A 25269-nucleotide genomic window follows, 5' to 3' on the forward strand; every position below is an offset into this window, starting at 1 on the left:
AAAAAAAAAAAAAAAAAAAAAAAAAAAAAAAAAAAAAAAAGCTTAAATCCATTTACTTACAAAGCAAATTTTATATCACTACTGTAAAGATAGAACCATTATGGGGCGCCTGGGTGGCTCAGTCGGTTAAGCAGCTGACTTTGGCTCAGGTCATGATCTCATGGTCTGAGTTCAAGCCCCACATCGGGCTCTGTGCTGACAGCTCCGAGCCTGGAGCCTGTTTCAGATTCTGTGTCTCCCTCTCTCTGACCCTCCCCTGTTCATGCTCTGTCTCCCTCTGTCTCAAAAATAAATAAACGTTAAAAAAAAGTTTTAAATAAAAAGATAGAACCATTAGCCATAAAAATTACCTCCATAAAAAGAAATATTTATTAAATTCTACTTTAAGAAAAAATGTGTGGGGCGCCTGGGTGGCGCAGTCGGTTAAGCGTCCGACTTCAGCCAGGTCACGATCTCGCGGTCCGTGAGTTCGAGCCCCGCGTCGGGCTCTGGGCTGATGGCTCAGAGCCTGGAGCCTGTTTCCGATTCTGTGTCTCCCTCTCTCTCTGCCCCTCCCCCGTTCATGCTCTGTCTCTCTCTGTCCCAAAAATAAATAAACGTTGAAAAAAAAAATTAAAAAAAAAAAAGAAAAAATGTGTTAACTGAAAATAACTAATTGTGGTCGCTATCAAGTATGGCCAGTGTGGTCTAGGAAAGGAGGCTGAAAATAACCCAGGCCAAAGAGGTGTGTGGGGCCCCAGCCCCTTCCCCACCCTCCGAACTCTGAGTAACTCCGGCTAAATCCAGGGGGGCAGGACAGCAGGCCTGGGAGTTATAAGCATTGAAAGGGCTCTGGGGCTGCCCACATGGCCCTGCCTATGGCCCAGCATAGAAGGTGATCAGACACAGTGGGTCATTCAGCACCAGGTGCCTGAGTCCAACTGCTTGAGTTCTTACTTGCTTGGCCATTTACTAGATCTTTCAGCCAGCAGATTATTTAGCCTCTCTGAGCTTTGAAGGCTTCCCTACCTGTGGATAGAATCCAGCACAACATGAGTTTATGGTTTTGTTGAATGAATGGGAATAATATAACCTTTGTCATAGGATTGTTGTGAGATAGGTCTATAGTTCAGAGTGTTCCTAGCCCCTTGTCTGGACTCAATGCAGAGCTATTATGCTGTTCAAAGGTATGGTGACCTGCCCCTGGCCCTGACTCAAGAAAACAAAATGGCATGAATTCAGGTGGTGGGTGACACTCAGAAGGGGCACTCTATGGTACTGGACCATCGGTCCACTCCTCTCCTGTGCAGGAAAAGACCTAGTAGCCACCACCTCCCACCCCAGAGAGGAGATGGAACAGTTTAGTGAGTCGGGCCCCATCTTCAATCTTGGGGACAGGATTCAGCCCTAAAGGGGAAAAGGTGAACCAGTAGGCCCAGCCCATTCGTAACGACATACCTCTGGTCATCACTCCTTAACACCAGGCCTTCAGCTCCAAGACTAAGTCCAGAGCCATGGCCGGTGGGCTGAGGCTCAACCATCTTGACCAGGTCAGATCAAGTTGGTTCCAGAAGTAAACTTGACCCAGATGGTTGGGGAGCGTGAGGCTTCTGTGGCACTGGCATGACCCTCTTGTGAAAGCAAGTCTTCCAAATTCAGATCCACGGGGCCTTGAACTTGGAAGCATCCTGTTGTCCATTGGCACCCATCAACAGGAACGGAAGTGAGGACAAGAGGCCGCATTAACCCAGAATTGCCCTGTCTTGCCGGTGTGGCCCTGGGGGAAACGGAGAGTTTGACGCGGTGGTCCCTGACCAGCCAATCCCTGGTGAGCAACTCAAGGGATCCCACACTGGAACCCCCCGTCTGCTGTGTGGCCAGCCCCAGACATCCATCAGTTTCCTTCTGAGACCACGAGGTCCTCCCGGGGAACTTTTTACCCCTTCAGGCAGTTTGGCCGTGCCACAGCTCCTGGCACACCTGTGGCTGTGCACGAGCCATAGACGAAGCAAGTGCCCAAATAATGCAAATCGGCTGTGCCTTTGGCCTGTACCCGCAGGGCACCCCTGACCGGGCTCTCAGCTCTCTGCCAGTGGTCCTCCGATACCACGATGCTTTATGCTGAGTTCACCACCTAAGCACGGGCACGGCTGGCCTGGCCATTGGAGACAATCGTCTGGGCACAGCAGGCAGAAACAGATTTGTTTTACAGTCACCACCTTGAATGCGACGCGCATCCCTTTTCCAAAGCGTGCACCACCGGCAACTTCTATCTGAACTTCTCGGAAACGTATTTGGCAAATCACATGCTGACAGGTTTATCTTGTTAGCTGTCAGGATGAGTAAGGAGGCACGTTGCATGCCATCATTCAGCCTGAACGGAGCAACGCTACTACTCAAGAAATCTGACAAAATAAATACATTTCCCAACCAGATTTGTCAGATTTCTATTAATCCTTTGTTCAGAACTTGTCGTAATTGACCTTAAATAGACCTCCGATGACCCAGGGAGGTGGAGACCTCACGCAGTCATGTGCCCGATGTATTAAAGACACGAGCCGCGGCACAGCCCTGCAGAGACATGTAATGGAGCAGCTACCCAGCCTGCATCTGTATGTTTTAGTTGTCTTTCAGTATCTAGTTACCCTGAAGGAGCCACTTAAAACCATACATCCAGGCCTTACCACCAATGCAAGCTGAAAGCCAAGGGGCAGGTGAGGTAATTGCCACATTCTTAACGGTCCTGTCCACCTTTCCAGACATCCTGAGCAAAGCCCTGAAGTGAGTTCAAATGCAGAGAAAATTATTAGAGCAAGGGTTCTGGGGATACAAAGATTTCATGGTATTGCAGGACTTCAGAGTAGAGAAATAAATAAACCCGCCCCACTCTCTCTATCTTCTCTGTTAGATCAGCTCTGCTCTGGCTTCAGGTGGCAGATCAGTTGCTGACTCATCTGTGACACTTCAGGGGTCCCCAAGAGAGAGGGCAAACCCACCCCTTGCCCTAGCCTAAGGGGACAGCCTTCCTGGGTGCAATCCCTCTGAGTGAGATCAGGTCCGGAACTATGCTTGTTAAAGCTCTCCGGAGGGGGGCCTGCTATGTAGACCTGATGTACCCCCACACCAGGAGAGGGTGCTCTTCCGGCCCCAGGCCTGGGGCTCTGGAGCCAGCGTCAGAAAGGGCAAAACAAACATTGAAAGCACAATTTTATTTTCTCCAAAGGTTCTATTCTATCTAAAAATTCATAAAATATTTATATCATGTGCTTGCTCTGTTGAGATAATCAAAATTCAAAACTTCTCCCTAACTCTCTGAGAAAAACTGATTTTCCAGGAAAAAAAAAAAATATATATATATATATATATATACACACACACACACCTGGTTCATCCTGTGGCCTTATCTCCTAATAACAGGTAGAATTTCTGGAGCATTTACTACGTACTGAGGAACATCCTAGAGCTTTATCTGCCCTAATTCCCTTAAATCTCACACCTGCACTAGGAGGGAACTGTCTTTATCCACGTTTCACAGACGAGGAAGCTGAGGTTGAGGGGATTACATGAAATCTCACGCAGGGGAAAGATGTAAACTGGGGCTTGTATCTAGTTGTTTGCCCCCCAAGACTCATGCCTTTGACCGTTACGATTTACAGCCTTCCAGCATGAGAAGCATGACCCCACACTAGAGGCTGTTTGCTTGCTGAGCAGGGATGGGCTCTCAGTGACACTGCCCCCAACAATGACAACAACGTGCATGCAAAGCCAGGCAGTGAGCAAGCCGAGGGCCTAGAACGCTGCCGTCCCTCCTCCAGGTCAGACCCAGCCCAGCAATTCCCCAAAAGAGGAGTTCGGAGAGGCTCAGAAGTGAGAGCCATGTGACAGCCAGGGCCTCCACCTCCCAGCCTTCCTTCCCACAGAGCACGGTCGGAGAGCACTGTCAGGGGAGTCCACCACAGAGGGGCACACGCGCGGTTGCATCAGCTGGGAGCACAACTTCCAGAGGGTCGGCCCCTGGAAGCCACGCGGCGGGTGTCGTGGCTTTGCTTTGGCATTTGAACCTGTGTATGCTCTCTAAGCGCACGCCTCAAAGACAGTTTCAGCGTCTGCCTTCACCAAACATTCTCCCTCCAGTTACGCCTCCTTGCAGGTTCCCTGAGGCAAGGACGTCTGGGGAAATTCCTCCGGCCCATCCCAAGATGCAGACTTGAGTGTGCAGCTCAGCCTACATGACAGACGTAAGTTACCCAGGACAGAGTCCAGTAAACAGGGACTTGATTTAGCCTGTAGCGTGGCCACTCATTCATTCCTTCATTCATGGGATATTTATCCAGCATCTACTAAGTGCCACGAACGGTGGTGGGTTTTGTGTGGTAGACACAGATTTACAAGACATAGTTCCTGCTTTCATGACTTCAACATCAAATAGAGGAAAGTGGCATAAATATCTACCTACACTTAGAGCGTGGAAAAATGCAGGAACACGTGACCATAAATAATAAGAACTGGTACTTACTGAGCACTTACTATGTGCCAGTGGCTGTCTGTACTAAACCATTGTCACGTACTAATGTGTTTAAGATCCCAAACCCTTTGGGATAGGCCCGGTTAGCATCCCATTTCACAGATGAAGGTACTAAGGCTTAGCAATATTAAGTTACTTGCCCAGGCAAGTTACAGCTGGGCATTTCAGACTAGGTTTCTCGGGATTCAGTTCAGAGCTGCTTGACTCCAGAGCCTCCACCTAAAGGGATGTGGTTTCCATCCCAGTGTGGCCACATGGCAACTGCAGTGGCTGACTCCCAGAGCCTGTGTGAGGATGAAAGGCGTACGGCAGGTAAGGTGTGTGCACCCACTTAGGTCATCGGCCATGACTATGAAGGTCTCAGTGCTCTGTGTAGTGAGGTCTGGGTTAAGCGCCTCTTGGCCTATCAGTGGCTTCAGTGGCAAGTAGTCAGGCAAGGCTTCAGAGAGGTTATCTTTAATAGGATTAGCTTGCCAGGCGGCGGGGGGGGCGCCCCCCCGCGAGGAGGACACAGGAAAAGATGTTCTGGGTGGTGGGAACAGCATGAATTAAGGGAGAAGTGGTTACGTATGGCAGGAGGCTGGGGTGGGGAGAATAAAAAGAGCCCTGAGAAGTGGGCAGGGACCGGCCCTGGTGACCACAGGTGCCATGCTATCGAACTGCACTTGACCCTGAAGCGACAGACAGTGCAATGGCAAGGTGACTCTGCAACAATCCAGAAGGCGAACTAGAAAGGGAGCCCTGGGTGGTGGCAGGAAGCCCAGGGAGAAAACTGACAGCACGTCGCACTGACAGAGTCATTCACTCATTTGTTCGTCCATTCACTCATTCAGTCGGTCAGACAGTCAGTCAGCAAATATTCGCAGTAGTGTTCAGAGTGGGACCTAAGGTCCCCAGGACCCTTTCAGGGATACGCAAGTTGTCAGAACTATTTTCCGCATACTACCAAGACCTCATTTATCTCCTTCACATTCATTCTCTCATGAATAACCTGTGGAGGTTTCAGAGTCTACACATGGCAGACTGAAGGCCTGAGCAGATATGGGAACCCCTCCACTTTTCATTAAGTCAGATGGGAAGAGATTTGCAAAATGGTAAAACAAGGACATCCTCCTCACTAAAGTTTAGCTTTTGGTTTGGGAAAATACAAGTCATGTTTTCATAATAATAACTTCTCTATGTTAATATGCAATGGGTTCATTTTTTTTTTAATTTTTTTTTAATTCATTTTTGAGAGAGACAGAGACAGCATTAGCAGGGCAGGGCCAGAAAGAGGGAGAGAGAATCCCAAGCAGGCTCTCCACTGTCAGTGCAGAGTCCAACGTGGGGCTCGAACTCACAAAGCCATGAGATCACGAACTGAGCCGAAACCAAGAGTCAGATGCTTAACCGACAGAGCCACCCAGGTACCCCGGGTTCATTATATTTTTTAAAGAACTAATACATTTTTTAAAGGCAGTATTAAAAATGTTGTACTTTAATTTTCAAGATGGTAAGTATTGACAAGACATAGCCCATAAAAAGCAATGTTTAAGAGTGTGGAAGAGTCCTGAGAATAAACGGGTTGAGAACCACTGGGCCAGTCTGCACCAGGCGGTGCCCAGGGCGCCAGGAACAGAGCGATGGACAAGATCCTTCCCGTGGGAGGGCAGGCGAGTTGATGGACAGTGGTTTCAGGAAGCCGCACAGAGTGTGGAGTGTGGAAGAGGGTGATGGATGGAGGGGCAAGTGGCTGCTGCATTCGTGCGGGGGCAGCAAACGACCAGCCCCTGCTCGCCCTGAAGGTCGTGTCCCCAGGGCACGGCACCCTCGGAGGGCTCTCGATTCGGGCCATGTGTCCCTCCTGCACCCCTAGGAGTACAACCAGACCTGGAGTGGGGGATAGGGATGCAGGCTTCACTTGCCCTCCCCCAGGTCTCCTCCTCCCTCCTTCTCTGGCCTTGATACTTTGTCAGAACCTTCCCGAGGCCAGGGCAGGGTCACTTCCCCGGACACTCATACTGTTCATCTCACGGATGAACCTTCCACACACCTCCTCAAACACCTCTTTCTATCCTCACTCACGGCTTCCCCATCCACTGAGAACAGGGACCCGATCCAGAAAGCAGGGTCACATCTTGCCCTCTGCGCATGTCCCCACCACATGGGGTGCAGACCTCCTGCCCCTCCCTGCGCCCAGCCCAGTGAGCCTTCCTGTGGCTGCCCTCCACACTGCCCCTCCTGAGCGCCTCTTCTCGTCCATCAAGGCCACTCCTTCTAGCAGCTGTTCCCTCCCTCCTGCATCGTCCATTTTTAACTCTTCCCTGGAACTTTCCCACTAGCACACAGATAGAATTTCTCCCATAAAAAAACTCCCTTTACCCCACATCCTTGTCTACTGCCCCATTGCTCTACTCTGTCTTTTACAGCAAGGTAGTTCAAAGCTTCCTGATGTCTTCAACTCCCCCCTTCTCACTTATTCCTGAATGCACTCAGTCATAACCGCTGTCCCACCATCCCACAGAAACTGTCTCCAGATGATACCTAAGTCTCTAACTCAGCCCCTATTCAGCCCTCACCTGGCCTGACCCTATAGTATCTATAGTATCTCTATAGTATCTCCCCCCACCCCCTATCATCATGCCCCCTCTTCCACACTTTCTTTACCTGACTTCCGGAACACCACACTCCCCGGCTTTCTTTCCCTCACGAGCTACTCCTTCTTTGCCTTGTTTGCTGCTTCCTCACCGTCTCCCTGAATTCTGTTTGTGTCCCAGGCTTCAGTCACCAGACCTTTTCTCCTCTCTCAACTACAGTCTCTCCCTGGATGAGTTCAATCAATCTCCATGTTTTAAATATTGTCCATATGCTGCTGACTTCCAAGTTTCTATCTCCTGCCCGGACCTCTCTTCCTTTAACCGCAAATTCATAAATCCATGCTGTTCAGTGGCCATGTCAAACCTCACAGATCCAGAGCTGGACTCAGACTTTCTCCCCCAAAGACCTATTCCTTCCAGAGTCTTTCTCTCATCTCCAAAAATGGCAACTCCATCCTTGCAGCACTCAAACCAAAAGCCTTGGGTTAGCCTTGAATCCTGTCCTGCCAGGCTGAGCTATTTGGTGCAGGCACAGAGGAGGAGGAGAGTGACAAGTGACCAAGGCCAAGGTTTCACCAGGCAGTACCACAGAGGGAGAGGGAGGAAGGGGAACGGGCTGTCCCCACAGACTCCAAGCTGGATAGGAAAGCTTCTGAGAACACCAAGATGTTGGTGTCACTGAAAAATTGGCCGGGTCCGTGAGTTGCGTCCTCATGGAGTCAAGGGTTGTTGGGGTTACCAGAGTAAACGAAGCAGTGGTCCGAATGAGATACGTGAAACGATTTCGGCTACCGTGCAGTGGTTTTTATGGTGCCCTCCACAGCAGCGTGGCCACAGAGCATCTGTTAAGGTGGGACGGAGGGAGCATTGCTGCAGTGAAGCTGTCAGCATTCTGAGTGGCCAAGGATCGCCACCCTGGATGATGGCGATGAAAACAGCCACACTTCTCTGCGCATCCTCTATTGCCCTGTTTTTGCTCACGTATCTGTGTCCCACACTAGCAAGCACACCCAGCAAGCATGGGAACCGCGTCCTGTCTAACAACGACCACCGAACCTGGCACAGCAGAGGCGTTACAGAAATGCACTCGGCTCTTTCAAAATCAAAGGGCCAGAGAGGAGATGGCTGGAGGAAGCCTTCACCTTAAGACAGAATTGATGGTTAACATCCGCTGAAACCAAGCTGAGCTTGAGGCGCGTGGACTGCATCTCCTGTGGCATGGGCTGCACTCTCTCAGCTCGGCACGGTCGTGGTCTCAATCCACCACCGCTTGTTTAGCCATTTAAGGACCTGGCCCACAAGCTGCACCCTGGACAAGCGAGCTACTCTCTCCCTTGGGACCCTAGATTCAATCCCATCGTACCCACATTGTCATCGAGCAACTGTGTGTCAGACTCGGAAGTGCCAGGCGCACAACAGCTCACCTTTCCCCTTTATTTGGCAAAGCCCGGGAAACAGGCTCTCGCAGAACGGCAGTGCTTCTCTTCCAAGAGTAACTGCTTGGGAATAACGGCTTCTTCTGGGATCGAGAGAACATCCCTCTAAAACTCTACGTAAGCACAGAGCTTTGCTGAATTTCAGCGAATAGGACCAGCACTGCCTTTTCAGTTAGGATTTTGCCCGACAAAGCTGGGTTCCCGCTGGTTGTTTTTTATTGTCGCAGCAGAACTGGCTCACGTGGAACACGTTCTTCTGTGTAACGTTCATCTCTTGAAAAGACCAAATCTAATGCCCACCTGCTTGTCATAGGAACACAGACAGCAAACGGAGAGATGTGCATTCTGTTGTCACTGGTCACCATCGAATCCAGGCTGCCCAGGGCCCCCTGGGAACCAGAGACAACCCCTGTCCATACCCTGCAACACCAGTCAAACTTGCACTAAAGGTGTCAGACCATTTTTGCCACCTTCTCTCACAAACCCAAGTGTATTACAACCCACATCTCAAAGAAAATGCTCCAAAGCCTGGGTTTATCACCACCTTTATTCAGCATCTTAACGATTTTAGCTACACCTACCCTCCAAGCCTCCGCTTAACCCCTACAGTTTGAAATAGGAAGCCTATTCACTTTATCAACTTCACTCATTCATGATTCGTTCGCTCATTCATCACTGGTGCGCCTGGCACAGTCCCCAGGGTCAAGCAGGCAGACACGCAGAGCAACGATCACAACGCTTACAGTTGCCAAAACGGAGGCAACACGAGGTTGAACAGAGCCTCCTTTTGATGCCAGGGTTTTTGTACACGTCTTCCTCTCCGTTTGAAACAATAAGAGCTAAGATCTGCAGAGCCCTCGGTAATATGTCCAGAACCATGCGCAATTTAATTTTCCTCAGAACTGAAGATGAGATCTACTTAACGTCTTTTTGCCTCGGTTTCCCCATCAAAAAGACTGTCGAAGAGGCTTAACTTGCCAGGCGTAAACATGACACAGTTTTGTTTCTTTAGTGACTGTGAGCAACCATGCTCTGTCACTTTTAGCCATTACATTATTTGTTTCCTGTGGTTGGACTTGATGCTCTTTTACGAGTGCCAGTTCCTATTTGTTTCGAAGCTCCTCTCCTGCCAGCCCCCCAGTGCTGACTGACTGTATCTATAGGTACTGCGGTTTGGGGCAGGGCAGGGGTGGGTCAGGACAGCTTCCACGCCTCCCTCCCTCTGACACTCACCTTCCAGCATCGGGAGGAGGGAGGGGCAAGTCACCTCCTTCTCCAAATGCCCGTGGTGAAGTCGTTGTCCTATGTCAAGAGTTGTCACCCCAATCCAGCCACATTCTAAACTTGGCAATGGTGGGATGCCTGCCACACTAACGCCACTGCCGAGCCTTTCATCCCTCATAACACCTTAGGTACCAACTAGTCACTTTCATCATTCTTCTGACAGAACCCTCACTGCGTCCTTCTTTGTCCCATTCTGGGGCAGCCTCCATCAATCGCGGCCCCCATCCCATTTATCCTCTGCAGGCCCAACTGTTGACCATTGTCTTCTCTCCACCTGACTGTGTCTTTTGACATCCCAATGCTCTGATGAGTTGGACAGGAACCCAAGCTGGACTGGACAGGGACCGAATCATGAAGGGCTGGCATGTTCCACAATGGAGTAGTGTTTATGCTTTAGGCAAGGTGAAGCCACAAAGAATTTTGGACGAGGACACGGCATGATTAGATTTGTATTTTATTGCCATTGTTCTCAGAGCACAGAACAGAATAGGTAGAAGAGTGTAAGACCTGTTAACAGGAGACCAGTCAAGAGCTGAATGTCATGTTTCCAGTTTTCACGTCGTTTGTGAACACAGCCAATTATGATCCATCTTTTTTGGCTTATGACACGGTCTACAAGGTGATTCAACAAGCCTTGGCCAAGTTGATTGTGTCGACTTACAGTAAGGCTGTAGTGGGTTGAATCGTGTCACCTAAAGAGATACGTTGAGGTTCTAACTGGCAGAACTGCGAATGGGACCTTTGGCCTTTGGAAATAGGGTCTTTGCAGATGTAATCTAGGTAAGGTCATCAGGATTAGGGTTGGCCATAAATTCAATGAGTGCAGTCCTTCTAAGGACAGGGAGATTTGAAGACCCATGGATACACACACAGAGAACAAAGCCACTTGAAGAGGTTGGGGTGATGCAGCTATAAGCCAAGGAACTCCAAGGACTGCCTACAACCACCAGGTGCCAGGAAACGCGAGAAAGGATTCTACCCAGAGGCTCAGAGGCAGCATGGCCTGTGGCCCCTTGATTTCCAGAACCATGAGACAATAAACTTCTGTTGTCTTAAGTCACCAAGTTTGTGGTAATTTGTTAATGGCAATCCTAGGAAATGAATACAAGGGCCAAATAATTACAGAACATTAAAGCCGACTGTACCTATCAGATGAGGAGGCTGGGACGCAGACTCGTGACTTGGCTTCCCAAAGTCCGCAGAGAGCCCATGATAAGCTCCACAGGTAAGGATAGCACAGTGCAGGAATAGCCACGGTTCCCCCTGGCTATGGTTCCTGACACTTCTGGAGCCCGCTTTTGACTTCGGATCCTCTGCTCATGCCCACACATGCAGTTTGGGCTATTTAAAAATACCATAGACTAGGTGGCTTAAACAACAGAAATTTCTTTTATCAAAACTCTGGAGGCTGCAAAGGCCAAGATCAAGGTTCCAGCAGAGCTCAGTTTGTTGGTGGGATCTTTCTTCCTGATTTGCCGGTGCCTGCCTTGTCCCTGTGTCCTCATCTGGCCTTTCCTCGGCCTGTGCAGAGAGAGCAATCCCTCTTTTCCTTCTTTTGTGAGGCAACGGTTCTTATCAAAATAGGGCCCGGCCTTCATTTCGTCTCAGTTACCTGCTTATAGGTTCTATCTCCAAAAGCAGTCACATTGCGGTCAGGGCTTCAACATATGAGTTTGGGGTGTCTTTGTCAGTCAGGGCTGCTGTAACGAAGTGCCCAGACTGGGCAGCTTATAAACAACAGACGTTTGTCTTCTTACGGCTCCTGAGGCTGGGAGTACAAGACCACGACGTCATCCGAGGGGGGAGTTCTGGGAGGGCCCTCTTCCGGGTTGTGTCCCCACCCTGCAGAGAGTGGAAGAAGCCAGGGACTCTTACAAGGGCACTAATCTCATTCACTAGGGCTCCATCCTCAGGACCCCATCTAATTCTACTCACCTCCCAAAGGCCCCGCCTCCTAATACCGTCACATTGGCAGGTGGGATTTCAACGTATGAATTTGAGGGGGAAGGACACAAACATTCAGTCCAGAACAGGGGACACAATTCCATGCATAGCAATACTGAAGGCAAGGTGATGCCATTCTTCACGTGTCCCCTTCGGACCAGACTACCAGCTCCTTGAGGAAAGAAACCATGTATTTTTTACAAATTTATCTGATACTCAAACAATGTCTGATCCACGGTTAGTGCTCAAAGGGAATTCACCAACCTTACTGACTGTGTCATTCCTTTACAAGCTGTCTACATGTCCCAAACATATGGAGAGGCTGGAGAGGCCCTGGGGTCAGTGCGCATGGGAAGTTCCCTGTACAAAAGCGTATGTGCAGACAGATCATGCAAAGTTGCCAGCAATTGATGAGTAGTCCACGAAAAGAAAATATTTCATGTTCAAAGAAGTTTGGGGAGGGCTACATTATACGAAGTTAAACCTTTTCCTTTATGTCAGGACCTTGAGGGGTCGTACCCTGTGACCCCCGAAAGACGAGTGTTAGCAGGAATCTCTCTGCCTTCCAGCCCACCCGACACCTGACTTGTCCCAAGCGTCCCTCCTTTTCTGCTAAAGAATATTTTGTGTTCCTAGTGGATTTCTGTTTTGTTTTTAAGCAAGGTATGAGCCAAAGGCATCATCTTGTGAGCTGTAAGTCTGTGCCAGCTCGGCCTGGAGATGCTGACATGGCCCTAAATGTCACCGCATGTATATTAAAATCCTGGCTTCTCCCTGCTCTGCAGCGCCTCTGGAATCTCTTGCCAGAGCCCTTTACAGGAGAAAACAGGCACAGGAAAGAGATTGCCGTGAGGTTGCAAGGCAGTCACCTAGGAGACCAACCGTGCCTCTAGATTCTGAGCTCAGCCCCAAATAAATGAGGCTCATACGTGTCCTAGCTAAGCAGTGGGGCTGCTCATTTAGTATGGTGGGCTGTTGAGAACTGAGACGCTTAGAACTCACCCCTCTGCCCCCACCGCCTTGGAAAAGAGGAAACGGGAGCCCAGGGGGATGACGTGGCTGCCCCAACATCACAGAGCTCATGCTTTTCTCATTAAAATGTAAGTCTCAGCTGGGGTTAAAATTGTAACTCAACCTCCAATAGTTATAAGGTGCTGTGTTTTTTCTAATTGCTTCAGAAATGAATCTATGCAGCCCTGGAGTCCTAGCCTAGGGAGGGGAGAGGAGAGGGCACGCAGGAAGCCATCATTTGCCATGAGGATAACAGGGGATCCATGGGGAGGGGCAAAGCAGGCGTTCTGTCTCTCTTTAGGTTCTCGGCCACACTCAGGCCTTCCGCTTGCTCCTGGAGATTTGTCTGAATAGCAGGGATTGGCAACCACCAGGGACTAAGGAGAGACTCTTCCCAGGTTCCCTGGAGGCCTCTGACCCCAGTTTTCTAAGCTCCTGCAGGAAGGAGTGTTCACAGTCAGCAGCCACCCAGAAGGAGGAGCGTGTGGACACCTCTCGCCGCCCCCCGCCCCCTCAGAGAGCCTCTCCCTTCCCAGAATTGAACCTGCAACAATAGGCCAACCCAAGCTTCCTGTCTGAGGCCCCTCAGGTCTGCCCTGTTTGGGGATATTTGCTTTAAACAGGGGACTCTACCCTGCGGGATACAAAGAGGAGAAATATATCACCCTGTCCTTTGCCTGGAATGGTTCACAGACCCTTGGGAGAGATTGAAAAAGTACAGTGAACCCTGTTTTCCTCCACCCCTCGCTCAGCACCCTGATTTACTCCTGGCTTTGATTTAGCAAGATGGTAAATCCATGCACCTGCACCCCAGAATAGAGAAACTAGAAGCTCCTTTCCCCCAGCACCTCCCCCAGTGGTCCAGTGTCACAGGGGCCAGGCAGGACTAAGCTCATAAATAGACGCTTTCCGCCATTGCTGAGTCTGGCCTCCTGTCTGTTTCCTAAACTATTGAAACAGCGCTGTTGATTCTACGTGTGCCTGATCGACCTCCCGATAAAATTCCTCTCCCCAACTAATCAGAGTCACTTTCTGTCACCTGCAGTCACAGAACCCTACAGGATACAGAGTTGTGCACAGATTATCAGCAGCGGGTGTGGTACGTGCTAAAGGTAGGACCAAATGCCACTGGGGGGGGGGGGGGAGGTGTCGGGGGGGGGGGGGGGACAGCAGGGGTGGAGACCTGGGGAGCCTGCAATTGTTTCCAATGCTGCTTCTATATGACAAGCCCAGCCAGCTCTCCCCGCTGACCTTCCTCCCCAGAACTGAGATACAACAATGACATGAACCTCATTAGACGCAGCCACACAAAAGCTGCTGCCACCTTTTCCTTCTGAATGGGTGCCCTCAGAAAAAGGGGTAGGGTGGTGTTTACAGAAAAGCCACGCCAAGGAGGGTGTGTTTGGTAGGCTTTGGCATCCTTGCAAACCCAAACTTTCCACTGAACATGCCTTGGGATCATGGCAGCTTTGGGTTCTAGTCCCTGCCACCCCTACCCCCACCCCAACTTGCTGAAAAACTCCCCTTTTCAGGTGTTCCATTTTCCATTTCCCACAGGGCCCTATTTGCCCACATCTAAGTGGTTTTTCAATGTTTTTATTTATTCTTGAGACAGAGAGAGAGAGAGACGGCACAAGTGGGGGTGGGGCAGAGAGAGAGGGAGACACAGAATCCGAAGCAGGCTCCAGGCTCTGAGCTGTCAGCACAGAGCCCGATGCGGGGCTTGAACTCACAAGCTGCGAGACCGTGACCTGAGCTGAGGTCGGATACTTAACTGACTGAGCCACCCAGATGCGCCCCCCTTCTGCTTTTTTTCCTTTTAAGTTTTATGCCTTCATGGGACTATGCTTATAATGTTCTGGATTAGTAATTTCCATAGAGATTCCAGCAAAATAACAAATCCAAGTGAATTAATTCTGACAAAACTCTAGCCAGAAAAAAGTGAAGAGGGCCAACTGCATGCTATAATCCTCAATCCCCAAACTCATGACTTATCTGGTGTGCCCCAGGGTCAAGGACGAGGGCAGGATAAACATGATTTCCTCCTCATGCCTGCTCCTTAATGAGGGCATTGGAAATTCAGTCTGGGAACGACCTGTTCAAGGTTTGAGCGGTTGGCTCCTAGACAAGGAGGGATCTTGGGGAAAACACTGTACTGTAATTGTAACAAGAATCCCTGTTCAATAGGAGATTTGCAGAACATTAAACACTATCCACAGACAGTTTCAGATGGAGTCCCCAGTGGAAGAGAACTGTGGGGTTTTTGATTCTGAGTTTCCTCCCTGCTATACTTGAAACCTCTCCTTCCACTTGGGATGTTGTGCTTAAGGTTTGGCAGTGAGGTGGCATTTCCTTAAAAGGGAAAGAAAACACATATTTTTGTGGCTATGGCTCAGGTAGCTCCTGTTCCCAGAGGAAACAAAAGTCTTTGAAACGAATGCTTGCCTCATTCGTTCTAAATAATGTTGATTTGTTTATGTCTTAACCTCTGGTGATTAATGAGCAAAAAGACATCTTCTGAGACTTGGAGCACACTGGATCCTTTTCAGTAGACCACACTCGGGTAAATAAAGATGAGAAGAGAGAGCCACTGTGACGCCGATGAAATATAGTGCTCTTAACCCAATTCGTCTGAAATTTGGGTGACCTTGGCTGTTCCTAGGGAAAACGTCAGTCTTTCCTGGGTATTTTTCTTTCTTTTTCTGCTTGGTAATCATGACTCGGAAATTTCAGATTACGTCTTAGGGTTTAAAAAAGTAAGTAATTATATAATTTAGCTTGGGCATTGCATAATATGATAGAATGGGGATTAGTCAGGTTCCTTGATTTGACTGGAGAACGAGTGCCAGGAGTCACCGGCTGTTGGATCTTGGGAAAGCCACTTTTTCCCTTCTAAACCTCAGTTACCTCAAGTATGGAGTGGGGTGATCATACCCACCTCACCTCCTAGGATCAAATTAAAAATGCTTTGAAAATTGCAAGGGCTGTCACAATAGTAAGCATGAGAAGGAAAAGGAGGTCAAGGTGTATCGTGCAAACTGAATCTGGCAGGGCCGTCTGCACCTGGGCGCTATCTGCACCTCCGGTCTTGCTGTCCCCACCGCGATTTATCCCCCAGTGGAGACCAAATTGACAGAGATCATACCATTCCCAGCTTCAAAACACTCCCCCACTGCAGCCAGAATAATGTTCAGACTCCTCTCCGAGGCCTTTGAGGCCTCGCCTGACCTGGCTCCTCTTTCCTCCCCAGGCTCAGGGCCCACCACACTGCCCTCTCACTCTCTGCTTTAGTCACACTACTTTTCCTTCCATCCTTTGGCCATGCATAGCTCCTTTCAGTCTCAGGGCCTTTGCACATGCCAGTCCTCCTTTCTTCACCTGGAAAATCCTTTTCATCCTTTTCAGTTTACATGTTACCGCCTCCCTCTCAGGCCCACTGCCATACTGACCAGACGGTTTGTACAATACCCCACCTCAAGGGACGCCATTCACAAAGACCACAGTTGCACAACCGCGCTGTGACCCTGTCCTCAGCTTTCACCACTACTCCCTATTACTCCCTTGACTCACACAGTACTTCCTTCACAGCACCGTGCACGTTTATGATCCTTTATTTGTTAAATGTCCATCTTCTCCACTAGACGGTCAGGATAGGGACTGCGACTCTCCTGTTCACCTGAGAATCTGCAGCACCTACAAAAGTGCCTGCACATAGAAGGTACTCAGTAAATGTGCATAGACTGAGTTGCTATGAAGCACAGATGAGTACACGTCATGCTGTCTCAATCCAGCGTCACTGAATAAACCTAGGCATTGAGGTTTGACAGGTATCTCCGCAGCCACCCGATGCTCACCTCCATCCCCGGGACCTGTGTTGACCTGGAAGCTAAGAAGTCCAAATATGATACAGGCCAGAGGAAGAAGGACAACGGAGCTGCTGGGAACTGAGCTCTGCCTTCTGCTGCTAAAAGACAGACACATCCCTGCCCACTAGAAGTATTTAGCTATTCTCTCCAGAAATGGATTATCCCCAGGCAAGGTATGTGAGAGCAGAGTCGGAAGTCCTAAAGATCTGAATTTTAATCCTGTCTGATCACGGGTTGACTGGTAATTACCGACAAGGGATTGTAAAGTGTGCTATCCTTCTTCATCCTTGCTAGGATACTTTTAAATTAAACAAAGCACTTGATAAGCTCTACAGAACGGCTCCAACAACATGACGCAGCATTATTTTTACAGTCGAGCATAAACCCCCCGAGAATGCAACCGCCATGTCTTCCCTCTCACTGGCTCTTACGCTGCAGCTACTTTAGTCCTAACTTGTTGGTTAACCAATCACAAAAGACTCAGAAACAGGAGATAATGTCCACTCTGTGTTTTGCATGATATTAAAATAAATAACCCTAGCAAACTCAGCGCTGTTGTTTGGTGAACCATTATTCATTCATTGCTACTTTGAGCAAACATTTACCAAATGCCTTCTGTGCACCAGGACTATACCATGTGATGGAAAAGACGTGTCTCCTGTCTTTGAAGACCTCACCAGCTTGTGCAAGGGGTAGGGGGACGGGAGGACCCAGCATGCAAGCAGAGGGGAAGTCTGTTCTAATGAAAGCATAAACAGCATTTCTTGGCAGCATGGCGTGGAGGCTGGTGAACTCTGCCTGACTAAAGAGATGATTCTCAGAGAGGCCTTCTCGTCAGGCCACTGTGGGTCAGACAGGGTGGAGGAAGGGGGCTGCGGACTGTGAGCTTGAGCTGAAAGCACAGTCCCGCTGTTGCCATCACAACGGGTTAGAGTTGGGGGCTGACTTTTTGTTGACCTCCCGATGCTCTGTGTAGCTTTGGAGAGGCTGAACGTGTCAGGAAAATATTTTAATAAGATCTCTGGAGAAAAGATGAGAGCTAAAGAAATCAACAAGATGGCTAAATATTCCACATTAGAAAGGCACAGAAACTGGGGGCAAAGGAAAAAGACAGGAGGGACGACGGGAGCAGAAGAGGTGAGGACCAACCAATATGGCGGTGGCCAAAAACCTTCAGAAGCGGGATTGTATGACGCTGTGTCGTGAGTCATTTCTGAAACGTCGATGTAATTTCTTTCATTTCACAAACCTCCAGTGAAGTCCCCTACACTCAGAACTGCCTCCATGAGAGGTTTGTTTGGCAAGAGAAATGGCTGAGTTGCACATTTGGGTTGAACACATTTGTGTTGAGACAGTGTCCAAGCTGACTAATTTGGTGGCAGCAAGAGGTCACAGTCTGAGGTGACCACAAGGCTGTAAGTTGGCTTGAGAAAGTAGTCAGTCCACGATCTGTAGGTTGAGGGTTGGAACAATCTCATCTAGCCCTTAAGACTCCAGCCAACACCCAGGCTTTATGCTTTTATGATCTCCTTTGACTGTGTAATAAATAGATATAATTATCCTCATCTTCCACAGGAAAAAGCCCAAGAGGGTACGCTATTTCCCTAAGTCCCAAACCTCATATTAAGAAACAAATCCAGAATTTGAACCCAAGCCGTTAGCTGCAACTTTGTTCAACCATTTGTTTTGAAATTATTGTGGATACACAGGAAGTTGCAAAAATAGTACAGGAGAGCCCTTCACCCAGTTTCCCCCAATTGAGCCGCAATTTGACGTTCTCCCCACCACTCACTGAAACTAGGGATAAAGAACTGAACTGCAGAGACAAGAGTTGAGTGGGGCACCTGGGTGGCTCAGTTGGTTAAGCGCCCTACTTCTGTTCAGGCTCCTGGGTTCCAGCCCCACGTCAGGCTCTGTGCTGACCGCATGGAGCCGGCTTGGGATTCTCTCTCTCCCTCTCTTTCTGCCCCTCCCCTGCTCACTCTCTCTCTCTCTCTCAAAAATAAGTAAACACTAAAAAAATAATAAAGCAGGCCTTTCAGGCTTACAGATCATCAGGCACGATGCCTCTTACTGGGAACCAGAAAGCCAGCATAAAGAATTCGGCCTAAGGAAGCCCAAGCCCTGGGGCAGTGGTTGGAAACCCTGGCCGCGCATTCCAATCACCTGGTGCCCTTGTAAAAAATACCAGGATGAGCACTGGGTGTTGTATGTAAGCGATGAATCATGGGAATCTCCTCCGGAAGCCCAGAGCACACTGCACGTTAGCTAACTTGACAATAAGTTATATTTTAAGAAATCAAAAAATAAATACAAATAATTAAAGATATTTTAAAAATTAAAAAAATACTTAAAAATAAAAATAAAATAAAAAAATACCAGGCCTCCTTTAGCTTCAAGGTTTCTAATGTAATCAGAAAGACCCGGGACTTAGAGCCTCAGTCCGTCTCCAAGCCCCTAAAACACAGCCAGGTTTGTCATATGCAACCAGGTCCACAAGGGCTGCAAAACTAGGTCGTAGGTATCAAGCGCCGAAGCGAGCCCACCCTGTCCCCAGACCCGCGTGTCCGGCTCCGCTCCCTCGCGGATCCCATCACCGAGGCCTGAAATACCTGTGAATGGAGAGGTTCCCGGGGTCACCTGGCAGGGGAAATTTCTCTGTTGTGTGCACTGCAAAACCTTGTGGTCCTGCCACCCAGAACTGTGCTTCCCTTTCCGAAATGGTAAATCAACTCTGGGCACATCAAAGGAGATTAGCATTCCTCTGGCACTGGCTTTGTTTTCTGATACATCTAAAGGAAGCAGGTCCGGGCTCTCCAGAACGCTTTCCCAGAAAGCTCAGGCGCCTGCTGTGTGAGGTCACCCACCGGCCGGCAATTTGCATCCATCACACCTTGTAGGGAGGTGGGGGAGGAATTGGCAGGCTTTGTTTTCCTGCACTGGAGAAACAGATTTCTTCTTAAGCTTCACACAATAAATTGTATTAAATCCTTTCAGCAGGGTTTCCATGGCTATGTGAAAGCAAAATCATACAGTAATTGTTTTAAATAATACGGCAAGGCGGGCCGGAGAGTACGTCTTAATTTTTCTCATCTGTGCAGTGTTTCTGTTTTGTATGGAGATGTTCCCGAGGCGGGGAAAGGTTTCTGCATTCACTGGGAGTTGCTTGGTGAGTGTGGTGCAAGGTCAAATACAGACTGAAATAAACAGACCTACCAAATCCCTCAGCCCTTGGCTTTGGTCATGTGAGCCCTGGGGCTGTTTTGCTTATTTTAAGTGGGAATTTGGATGGCATTTATCTCTCTGCTGCTTGGTCACCCAAACCCAAACTCCCACTGAGTAAAGCCTGGCTTGTGCTTCCCATGCCTTGATGGGGAGAGAGTTGGGGGTATAGCCCAGATAAAAGGGACTTCAGTTTTGTCCCATGGAAGCTGGGATGCTCTGCAGTAGGAGGGATACTGCTTTCCAGTAGTCTTAGCTCAGGTAGCAAAACAAGATGTCATGGATAAGAGTCAAAGTCCAAAATTGATCATCCTAAGTCCAAGCCCCATCAAGCAAGCTGTCGCAAGATTCCCCAAGGCTGAGATTCCATTTATTCGTCTGTAGAATGAGGGCGATGATATTTACACCAGAGGTTCTGAGTTCCAATGCCTGTAAACTGCTTGTCCTGACAAAGCATTAGGGCTCAATAAATGGCATTAGCCTCTTTTATTACCACTATCATCTTTATTCTTAAGCTGTAGAAGAATCCCCCTCATCATAAGGTGAACCTGAGGGCTGTTGTCTGCCTGGGTAATACCCAGGGTGAATTCTCCAAACACTACTGAGCCCCTTCCAGATGCCAGAGAGCTGGCTAGGTGCTGGAAAATGGGGAAAGAGGGTCTGGTTCCTGCCCTCCAGAAGCTCTCACCAACTGGTGCTGATGAACCTGACACCCAGATTGTACTTGGCCGTGGCTGATGGCCCACACTGTGTTATTACTCCAGGGAAAAGTCAGTTCCTGACTCAGGCTAGACAACCAGTTGGGTAAGGAAGGAGAGAGTTCTATACCATCACTGACAAAAATGTCATCTTGAGTCCTTCCAAATAGGGATGAAATTAAGTCCCTCAGCCAAGCCCCAAAGGGTGTCCAGGGTAGACTTCAGCCCAGGTCTTAGCCTTTGACCACAGCTGAAGTTGATGACAACCTCAATGGGTGGGAACTGGGGGAGGTGGAAGAAGGAAAAGACGGGGGTGGGGGCAGCATAGCTTCACCAAGTATGTATGAAATCACTTTGCAGACAAGCCAACATTGGAAGGAAAAGGACATTGGCTCTGATCACAGTCTGCCATTTTGAACTCTGGAAATTTATTTTAGCTTCTTATTTTTTAATGTTTTAGAGCATGGACTATATATATATATATATATATATATATATATATATATATAATAAAATGCATGAAGAAAAAGATTCGGCCACACAGAAGTCATCTTTGGAGCCAAAACCAAGGCATAGTTGAGATGTTTTACTTTACATCCATGCCCGTGAGAGATGCTCCCTCTCTGTAGGTCCCACGGGAGGCTTGGAATAGACCCACCAGATTCCAGGAGCTGAGCTTAGAGCCAGTCGATGGCCTCCAGGAGGTCAGTGGGGGGCTTGTCCTCCAGTTCTCTGGTCTGTTTGTGGCCTCTGCCTGCAGCTCACATTTTGTCAGTCCTGAGCCTGTCCTTTTTTCCAGAGCACAGCTCACACAGCTCACGCATGAACTTTGTCATGAGGTGGAGCAGATTTGATGCCAGGGTTGGGGCCCTTCCTCTGCACTCCCACATCACCTCTACTGTGGGATGCACAGTAGAGGTGGGATGCATCCTCAGGTTATACTTCCTGTTTCTGGTCTGTCTCCTCCACTAGATTATAAGCCCCCAGGGAAGAGACTCTCTCTTAAGCATCATGGGTCTCCAGAGCATAGCAAAGAGTCTAGGACACAGGATTATGCAATAAATAGTTGTTGAATGAGCGAATGCCAATATGAATAGATGAATAATAAAACTCTGCTGAACACATCCATATGATGATGCTTTGAACATCAGTGTGAGGTTCCTTTAGATCTTTCTGTCTCAGAGACAGGCCGCTTTCTGCCTTGGGCTGAGAGTCCGGTGTATGAAACGATACCCCCAAATTTCTTCCAAATTCTTCTGTCCAGTTGAGTGGGTCTATGAGCCATAGTCTTAAAACTTTGTAAAGTATAACAAGTATCTTACGGCCATACCTTTGAGATGATCAATACCTTCACACCGTGTCTTACTTTTCTCAACTAGAGAGGCTGGGGATGAGAAACAGCTTGACTCCTAAACTCAGCAAGTCTGCTTCTGTGCCTTTCAACTAGGGCTCATCTCTCTATACCCATACCTTATCATACCAGCCTGAAAGAAACCAGGAGTCATTTTGAACATTCTTCTTGGATGTCTCCCTGGCCAAATTTGCTATTTCATAGGTGTATTCCTGTTTTTCACATTACCACAAGCAACAGTGTACCAAATTATCCATCATAACAAAACAAGGGATGCCTTCTTCCAGCCTCCAGTAACAACTTCCTGCTTGCTCCCAAAGCCAGTGTCCCATGATTTCAGTTTTTAGCATGGCATTACCTCTTCCAGGGACCAAATTCTGCTCTAATTATCTATGGCTGCATAGAAAGTCACCCAAAATTTAGTGGCTTCAAACCACAATTTATTAATTCCCATGGCTTTATGGGTTGACTGAGCTCAGCTGGGTGGTTCTCAGTCGGGGTTTCTCATACAATTGCAGCCAGATGTCAGCTGGGATGTAATTTTCTGATGACTTGACTGTGTGGATGTTCAAGATGGCTCACCCAATAGCTGGCAGCTGATCTGTCTGTGGCCTGTAAGCTTGATTCGAGCACCTATATATAGTCTGGGTTTCTGGCAGCACGGAACCTGCTTCCAAGAGGGAACATCCTGAGAGCGAGCGTTCCAAGACCCCTAGGCAGAAACTACAACACTTCTTATGAGCTAACCTCGGAAATCTCAAAGCATTGGGGCACCTGGGTCGCTTGGTCTGTTAAGCCTCTGACTCTTGATCTTAGCTCGAGGTCTTGATCTCAGGGTTGTGAGTTCAACCCCTGCATTGGGCTCCACACTGGGCATTAAGCCTACTCAAAAAAAAAAAAAAAAAACAAACAAAAAAATCTCAGAACATCACTTTCATTGGATTTTATCAGTTAAGCAAGACACTATGGCCAGCTCAGATTCAAAGAGAGAGAAACTGGATCTCATCTCTCAATGGAAAGAGAGTCAAAGGATTTGTGGCCATATTTAATTTGCCACAAAGTTTCTAATCACTGAGATCTGTGTCCTCTTGTTACAAGTACCAGTCTATGAAAATGATGGGTCATCTCGGCATACCTATAACTCATAACTTCTGAGTTATCCCTGAGATGACTCCCAAGGCCGTCTTGTTGCCCCTTATCTTACAAAATAGATGGACCCAATTTGCCATTCTTCTGAGCTTGATATCTGCAAAACATCTGTTAACTCTGACATATCAATGCCAATATTGAAACAATGGCTCTGTCAGTCATCTATGAGGAACCCAGATCAGGGATATTGTTTCTCCAGGAATAATTGGGGTGAGCTGCTGAAGCAAAGAGGAAAATACACAGATCGAACATGTTGATAACACGCATTTAATCGCCACTCCTAAATAGCACACCGAGGTATAAGTCCGTGTCCAATTGTGCACCTTGTGGACCATCGGTTTTGATTGTTTAATAGCCATCGGCCCTGTCTCGCTCTCTTCATCCTTCAGAATGCCTATGTCATGTGGGTGAAAGTGAGCAATCATTTCCCATTTCTGCTTCCTCTGCCCCTGTGTACAAGCTCAACAGGAGGGATGAGACTGTCGAGGAAGGTAAGGGGGTAAAATGCAGCAAGGGTCTCTGCAATTCTGCAAGTATATTGGGGGACAAAAGAATATATCCTATGTTGTCACACAGCCATTTAGCAGTATTGTTTCACACTGTCGAGGGGCAGTACAGCTTGGTGAGAGAGGACACAAGCCCTGCAGTCCAATGGCCTGGATTTAGTCCCTGCTCCCCTCGTATCCTCAGCTCTCAATAATTATCTTTCTTCTCCTTGTAGTAGTATGCAACTGCTTGACCACTCCCTCCTTCTGGGAAAACCCAAAGAATAAATGAGGAGTCAACAGAGCCATCCTGAGATAGGCAATCAGGGAGGTACATCTGAGGAGGTGGCATTTAAGCTGAGCCTTGAATGACAGGAAGAACCAGTAGATTTGTAATCATCATGGCAGGTGCCTTCGTTTCCAGTGGCTACTGTACCAAATGACCGTAAATGTGGGGGCTTGAGAAATGTATTCTCTCACAGTTCTGGAAGCCAAAAGTCCAAACTCAAGGTGGTAGGGCCATGCTTTATCTAAGGGAATATCCATCCACCGCCTCTTCCAGCTTCTGGTAGCTCCAGTGCTCCTTGGCTTGTGTGTACATCACTTCCGTCTTTACCTCTGTGGTCACATTGCCTCCTCCCGTTCTCTGTGTGTCTGTCCTGTAAGAATACAAGTGATTGCATTTGGGGCCCACCTGGGTAGTGCAGGAGATGTCTCTCCTGTCAAGATTCTTAATCACGTATTTTACCATATAGAGTAATAGTCACAGGTTCCCGGGATGAGCACGTGGACATACATCTTAGGGGCCACCTTTCAACCCACTACAGTGTGTCCAGAGAATCAAAAGAAAGTCAGGCTGGATAGGGCCTTTTCCGCTTGGCCAGAAACTTAGTCTAGCAACAAGAAGCCACCGGAGATCTCAGGTAGGGTTTGCACCGAGGTATGATCTAGAATGATCACTCCCTACTCTGTGAAGAATGGATACCCAGGTAGAGGGCAAGGAGAGTGGCACAAGAGGACCAGTTGAGAAGCTAGTGCCAACCCAAAAACCTGAGTTCGGAGCAAATCCGCCATTCTCAAAGTGAGGGCACGGGCACATAACCCGTCATCAAAGCCCACAACACAATACTGCTGGCAAGAACGGTCTTTAGACAAAGTAGATTCTAATTCTCAGTGCTGCAAAGCAAAACTATGTCCTATCTCCACTTGATTTTACCTGAAACCCAAATAATTTACTTCCGTTATTAACTGAAATGAGCTCATGCTTTCTCTGCCACAGCATTGGGAGACTTCCTCCATTACACTGATGACACGGCTTTGTGACCAGGGATTCAAGGTGGCCTTGAGAAGAAGCTGAAATGTTTGGGTGACTACAGTCAGAGAGAGCAATCTCACATCAGCCACGCTGAAGTGAAAACGTGTGCAGTGAAGGGCAGGCAGGCAGGTAAGCCACGGACCGATGCCTCCCCGCCCCACCCTCCCCTGCAGGCCTCTCCTTCCCTCCTCGAAGCCACCTCAGTCGCTCGGTCCACCAACTTAGAGATGTGCTCAGAAATGGACTTTCTGCAGAGATGAGACCAAGTGTTCTCGTGACTAAAAAGAACGGTGCTTTGTTAATTTTCAGGCCAGAATTGTCTCCCTCGTGCATAGGGCACAGATCTCTCAGCTCGAAACCAGGTACACATGCTCAAACTAGCCTCGGAAACAAATTTGGCTCTCCTCGAAGTCACCCTTGAGACTGTC

General features: G+C 48.5%; 2 protein-coding genes across 11 annotated transcripts in view; one reads left to right on the top strand and one right to left on the bottom strand.

The window, feature by feature from the left end:
- The window catches only part of CPQ (carboxypeptidase Q), a 465818-nt gene that overhangs the window by 410863 nt on the left and 29686 nt on the right, over window positions 1–25269 (top strand). The window contains exons 8-9 of one of the 3 annotated variants that reach the window (XM_040494046.1): window positions 13801–13867; window positions 16595–16645. The exons of 1 other annotated variant lie outside the window; for it this stretch is intronic. In XM_040494046.1, coding sequence (XP_040349980.1) covers window positions 13801–13865 — 65 coding nt within the window. In that variant the 3' untranslated portion in view covers window positions 13866–13867; window positions 16595–16645. Of the gene's footprint in view, window positions 1–13800; window positions 13868–16594; window positions 17171–25269 lie in introns of those variants that run through there. One more of the 3 variants, XM_040494043.1, reaches the window with a different exon arrangement.
- The window catches only part of TSPYL5 (TSPY like 5), a 55422-nt gene continuing 40387 nt past the window's right edge, over window positions 10235–25269 (bottom strand). For 6 of the 8 annotated variants that reach the window (XM_040494061.1, XM_040494062.1, XM_040494063.1 and 3 more), the window contains one exon: window positions 10235–11642. The gene's annotated coding sequence lies outside the window, so the exon portion shown is untranslated. Of the gene's footprint in view, window positions 11643–23290; window positions 24186–25269 lie in introns of those variants that run through there. The other 2 variants (XM_040494064.1, XM_040494058.1) reach the window with 1 other exon arrangement.

Source organism: Herpailurus yagouaroundi, unplaced genomic scaffold, assembly GCF_014898765.1.
Source record: "Herpailurus yagouaroundi ecotype Mexico unplaced genomic scaffold, PumYag 186, whole genome shotgun sequence".
NCBI classification, from domain to species: Eukaryota; Metazoa; Chordata; class Mammalia; order Carnivora; family Felidae; genus Herpailurus; species Herpailurus yagouaroundi.